This window comes from Solanum lycopersicum, chromosome 6 (genome assembly GCF_036512215.1).
Source record: "Solanum lycopersicum chromosome 6, SLM_r2.1".
Lineage (NCBI taxonomy): Eukaryota > Viridiplantae > Streptophyta > Magnoliopsida > Solanales > Solanaceae > Solanum > Solanum lycopersicum.
The window spans coordinates 36,440,083-36,446,372 of NC_090805.1; the positions used below are offsets into that span (position 1 = coordinate 36,440,083).

The 6,290-nt window shown below is 29.7% G+C and overlaps 1 protein-coding gene across 1 annotated transcript; it reads right to left on the minus strand.

Moving 5' to 3' along the window:
• Positions 1–3,541: 3,541 nt before the first annotated feature.
• Positions 3,542–4,795, minus strand: LOC104647955 (LOB domain-containing protein 12-like). Its single transcript, XM_010323861.4, has 2 exons — positions 4,569–4,795; positions 3,542–3,929 (listed from the first exon to the last, which is right to left on the minus strand). The coding sequence occupies exons 1-2, from the start codon at positions 4,725–4,727 to the stop codon at positions 3,573–3,575; spliced, it is 516 nt and encodes a 171-aa protein (XP_010322163.1). The 5' UTR covers positions 4,728–4,795; the 3' UTR covers positions 3,542–3,572.
• Between the last annotated feature and the right edge of the window lie 1,495 nt (positions 4,796–6,290).

The following is a 6,290-nucleotide window of genomic DNA, read 5'->3' on the forward strand; positions in this document are numbered from 1 at the left end:
TAGTTTATCGTTGATATATATTCTCAGGTAATATAGGGTTGAAATTCATGTGCTTATCTGCTTACTTGTTTGTCCTGTTTTGAGTGGTTTTATCACTTTTTTGGTTGGTTATGTAGTTATTTTTGAAATATTTTTTGATTTCAAAAAACTTCATTGTAGTACGTTGTGGTTTGTTTTGGAAGGATTTTGTGGTTTGTTTGTTTGTTTGTAGCTCATGTGTGGCATTCAAATATTTTATTTTTGTGGTTGCAGATACAAATATAATGGCTCCTATCAAAAGAAAACTTGATACATCTGATACGTTTTCAAATGACCATTGTGTATGAACTTCTGAAAAGAAGATTCATTTTTAAAAATCCTAAAAAGAAGATTGAGATTGTAACTAATTATTGTGGCACGCCAGTTTTCTTTGGCAAAAGAGAGTTTGTCATAGTTACAGGATTAAAATATCATCCTCCTCTTGAGCCCATCCCTGAATACATTGTCAAAAAAGAACCATAAAGAAGAAAGAAAGAAATAGCAGAAGCAGGACAAAGTCACTGCCAATTGAGGTGCAGGACTTAATTTCCTTGTTGACAAAAGATCAAAAGTTCCGACTTAGTAAATTTGCTAGAACACGAGGATACACCAAGGAAGCACAAGGAGCCATTGTGCTTACTCTGATTTACACATAATATATTTTTGCCGAGGGATGTCAACAACAACATACTCTTTAAATGAGTGAATTTCTGTCAAGATATTGAGGCTTTCAACAACTACCCTTGGGGTCATGAGAGCTTTGAATTAACTCTCAAATATTTGTTGGAACCTTTAGGAGAAAAGACCAATAACTTATTTGGCTTTCCATGGGCTTTCATGGTAAAACTAAATGTTCTTAATATTTTTATATTATATTAAGTAATTCAACATTTGATTAGTGGCATGTTTTTCTTTTTTACAGGCTTGGGCATTTGAAGCCATTCCTTATTTGACCCGTCAAGTAATTGCAGAAAAACAAGGTCTTCTAGTCTTTTTTTGATTAGGAAGAAATCATTATAAATAGGGATTCTCATAACCTAGAAAAGAGATAAGTTAGTTTTCTATATACTTGTTCACCCAAGTATTGAGAGAGTTCAGATATGATTTGGAATCACTATAGAAGACCGTAACTATCTCGAAGATTCACTTGAAGGATTGTCTAACGTAGGAATTCGCTTGAAGGTATTTGTTTACGCTTCAAGAGGTATTTATCGAATTACTCCCTTCTTTCACAAAAAATGACATGGTTTGACTTGACACGCAGTTTAAGAGTATGAAGAAGACTTTTGTATCTTGTGGTCCTAAATTAAAGTTAGGTTAAATATACAAGATTGCCCTTTGACCTTATGGCCTTAAACATGCCACGTGGAAAGATGAAATTAAAATGTTACCAAAAAAAAGAAAGAGGTCATTCTTTTTTAAACAGATTAAAAAGGAAAGGAGGTCATTCTTTTTGAAATGGAGGGAGTAAATTTCAGTATGTTTATGTGTTCTAGCGTGGTTAATGTGTTCTAGCCTGGTTAATGTGTATTGATTACCATTTATTCATGTAAGCATTAAAGATCTGAATATGCTTCCGCTGTGCATATATAGTTTTCCAGCAATATCATGGTAATAATCTAAGCAGAAATTTACATTCGTAATAACTACCATCGGTATGTAATTATACTTAAAATTTGTAATATTTAAATGTGAATTTAAAACTTGAGGTGGTCTAATTAAGACTTCACATCAATTAATTAGCATATGTTTTGTAGTTGGAAAGCTTATTACCTACACTAATTTCCTACAATCAGTTAGGATTTATAAAGGGAAGGAATGTTTCACAAAATATGTTATTGACACAAGAGATCGTTACAAGTATTAGAAAGAGGAGGAGAAAGCATGCAAATGTTGTTAAAACTTATGAAGGGGTACATATATGATTTGGAGAATTATGGCTAACAATTGATACTCTATTCTTATTAATAGTCACATTCATAGTTTCTTCCACTCTACTAGAATAATAAAACAGGGCTATCACCTACATTGTTTATTCTAATAACACAAGTATTTGAACTTTTTCAAAGCATTAAATTATTTATTTCATAATGAGTTTAAGAGCTTTGAAATGCCCAATTAGTGATAATTACTTGAATCATCTGGCATATGCATATGTATATGATAAAACTATTTTTGCTGCTGTATAAAGCATACCTAACTCAAAGTGGCCATAAAGGCATTGATAACATATATAAAAATTATACAAAAGGCGGATCTGATTGTGATTGTAGAAAACAAAAAAAGTTTGACCTTGGTGTGGGACATACATGTTTAATTTCCATGTATACAAAACAAAGCTAATTAAATAGGACTTTTTTTTCTAATTTATAGATCACTTGTCCACCTTAACCAATAAACTGATTCACCACATAATAATGAGGCTGTCAAATAGACCTTAATTAATTAATATTAAAATGTCACTGTTATATATAAATTTGAATCCGTTGTTTGGTTGACTTTTCCACTATCGTTCTCTTTGTGAATTAACGAGTTAAAAATAGGTTTATTTAAATTTCATGAGGTAGAAATTTGATTGCGTACGTTCTACCTTTTCTAGATTTCATAAAGTTTCATTAGGGTGTTTTTTTTTCTCACAATAAGAGGCTAATTGTGCTTACTTTAGGTTTTTGTTGGTATAAATTAAACATCAAAACTTCTATGTTCAGATAATAATAACTAATACAATAACAAACAACTATGTTTATGGGAAAAATTATTTTAATTTGTTGATGTTGCTGAGGATTGTCCAATTTTTCTCTTGTCATGTATGGGCACCGACCCTTGCCCATTGCACAGTTGGTTGAATAATCAAATCTGACATAGTAATAAGAATAATGTTTAGGAATATTATATAATATAGATTTATAATATTTTGCACCTCCCACATGCTTGGTTGACTTAATTATCAAGTACTCAACAGACAAATTAAATCTAATTTTTAATTAACTCAACTATAATAGTGCATTATCTTGTTCATACTATAGCCTCACATGATGAGTAGAAGAAACAAAACAAAAAAACCCTTCATTGTCTAATACTATTCCTCATGACAAAACAAGAGGGGAAAAAAGACAAAAATACAATATTGTAATAGGAGTAAATATATAAATGTCGATGTCTAAGTGCATTTAAATAATAAATTTAAAATACTCCTAATGTGACAATTATAAGTAGATATAAGGTGGTGTTATTATTTTTTATTAATAAAAAATATCGTTTTGATGAAACTTTAATTCTTTAACCTCTATCTTAAATTGTTTGAGTTATACGATTGATATTATTAGGTTACGTTGTTGTATCATGCAAAAAGCAATTCAACAATATATTGTTGAATCGATAAGCTTGAATCTGTTTAGGAGAAATGAGATACATGTGTCTCAACCTGAATATTTAATTATTTATATTAGTTTTACTTTCAACAATAGTATGTGTATTTTTCACCAACATAAATTCTAAAGTGATGAACATGAAAACAAAAGTATTAATGAACTAAAAGTGAGATTTTGTTTTGATTATCTCCAAAGAAAGAGTCCATCTTGAGAATTACAAGATTTATGGGAGGTAGAGTCAAAGTTGAGGTACTGATCTGATAAAAAAAAGGACTTGTCAATGTCATGATCATTTTCTACTAATTGATTATCTGGTGTAATGGGCAAAACTGTTGCTGCTTCTACTTGTGGTGTCTCAGACTGCATTTGGATGCAAAGTATTTCAGCTTGAGCCATTGCTAGCTGCATTTGCAATTGCATGACCTGGTTCTGCAAGTAGGATATTGCACCCACACACCCATATACAGGATCTCTCATTCTTGCATTTGCTTCATACACTAAACTGCTCACAGCATCTGCTCTTTCATTCACCGGAACCTCCTGAGAGAAACCGGTTCGAGAATTCACATTTTTATTAGTTAATCATATCGGAAACAGATAGCGGTGAGGCGATAGAGCACACTTTTATGATCTAATAATTAATTATAACGTATGTGTATGTTGCAATTTAATAAAGATCGGCCAAATACATATATCGACAAGCACCCTGAAATTTCATTTTTAACACTTTATCTCAATCTTATTCTATTTTAACTCTTCAATTTCATAGTTGAGAAAAGTCTGTCGGACCAAATTTGGTCCATTATATCAAAGCCACTCAATGTTAGACCCCTCAAGAAAATCAAATCAGATGCTAAACATCGGGTGTGAGCAGGGGCAAAGCCAGCAGTGTGTCAAGGGGTCCTTCGACAAAAAATCTTACTATTTGCACATTGTTAAAATTATTTCTTATGTATATATTCTAGATGTCGAACTCCCTTCAATTTATTTGTATGTTTACTTTTTGAGCCCCTTATTAAAAATTCTATCTCCGCCGTCACTGGACGTGAAGTAGGTGTTAAAAGAATGACAAAAGTATTGATAGATTAATGAAATGGTAGACTCCTAATTAGACTTTGATAATCTTCTTTCCTTTAGACCTAATTTAACAAGAAGCATCGTTATTATAGACGTAGGTACCTGTAACATTTTGCTGATGTTGCTTGCGCCAAAGACCTTATGAACAATGGCAAATTTGTGAGGATCATCACAAGGGAAGTAAGGAGAAAATATGCAATCCTTGGCGCAACGGCGTCGCAGCAGCTTACATGAAGCACATGGTGAGTTTCCTGCACCCATAGGAATATTCAAACACTAATAAAAAAGAAATTTGACTACTCCTATTCCTATAATATGTGACTTGTCTTAATTTTAGAGAATGGAACTCTATATATTTATAGCTTCCATACCTCACCGCGTTCAACATTTTATTTTAATTAATTTAAAGTAATTACTTTTTTTTTAATCTATTTTAATTTGACATAAAATTTATGAAAGTACGAGAATATTTACGTAAAACATATTAAAATGTCATTTAGTTAATAATTTACATATGACAAGTTTAAAGTGGAAATTAACGAATTGTTAAAAAGAAAAAAAATATGAATTCATTTTCTAGGAATATTAAGATCAACAAATTAATAGGGAGGAAGTAATTAACATGAATAAAAACAAATGAATAATAGTTGTTATTACTTTAGTCAGTTCTCCCTTGTTTCAATTTTGGTAAAGGTGTTTTGACTAAGGCTAATGTTTAAAGAAGTTGAAAATTTATAATTTAAAATAAGTTATAAATATTTATGTGATTATTTAATTCATTAAAAATAAAATAGATATTTTTTAAAGTTTGATTATTACTCAACATAAAAATATTTTACTCTTTTTAGAATTATAAAAAAAGTGCTTTATATGTTTGGAATAGAGGCTCAATTAATTCCTTTTTAGTTATTTAAAAATATTCATCTTTTTAGATAATTCTTTAATTTCAATTTTCATATAACATGATTAAGTTCATAAATTAGATTCCAAGAATATATTAACACATTTTTTTGTTGATAATGAAAAGATTCAACATTATTTTTACCTTCTTAAAAAGGTTTTATCAAATAAAAAATAGAATAAATAAATTGAATTTGAGAAAGTAAGTATTTCAAATGAGTTTCTAGCCATATTTCTTTCATTGAGTTTTGAGAAATCATGTGGCAGAGCGTTAAAAAGGCTAAACAGAATCATGAGAAATCATGTGGCAGAGCGTTAAAAAGGCTAAACAGAATCAAGAAATAGCTACGACCTCTCTTGGTCTAATGTGGTGTCCTAATTCCTAAGCACGTTGTACTTTAATTAGATATTTTTTATAATAATATTTTTCATGAAAATTTAAGTTAAATATAATTGATAGTGAAAACATATTTTGATAGTCATATGATATAAATAGATTTTTTCTATAGTAAGTATTAATTGATTCTCCACATGATAAAAATGACAACTTATTTATCATGCAAATAAGTATAATTGATTAATAGGAAAGCATTTCGAGTTAAAGAGGACTTCCAATTGAATACTCCACCTTGAGCATCTACAATTGACTTGTATTTTCTTTTTCTATACTATATTAAAAAATTCTTTTTTTTTATTGTTTTTATTTTTATAATAGGTATAGAACCTAGTTAGTCAAACGAATTCCACTACCATCAAAAGTCTACCAATTCCAGCCCCCAAGAAAATTAAATTTTAATATTTTAGAAAAATTTTACGATTACCAAATGTAATAGACATATACTTTATCCGTTTAAAAAAAGGCCTTAACAGGAGACCCTTTTTTAAAATTATTTTTTAAAAAATTAATAGGAGATTTTTTAATTT

What these genes read in the sequence shown, in the direction of transcription:
- LOC104647955 (XM_010323861.4), bottom strand. Translation starts at nt 4,727, where the DNA reads ATGGGTGCAGGAAACTCACCATGTGCTTCATGTAAGCTGCTGCGACGC. An exon ending in ACATCAGCAAAATGTTACAG is followed by an intron (nt 3,930 to 4,568) that starts GTACCTACGTCT and finishes GGTTTCTCTCAG; the next exon opens with GAGGTTCCGGTGAATGAAAG.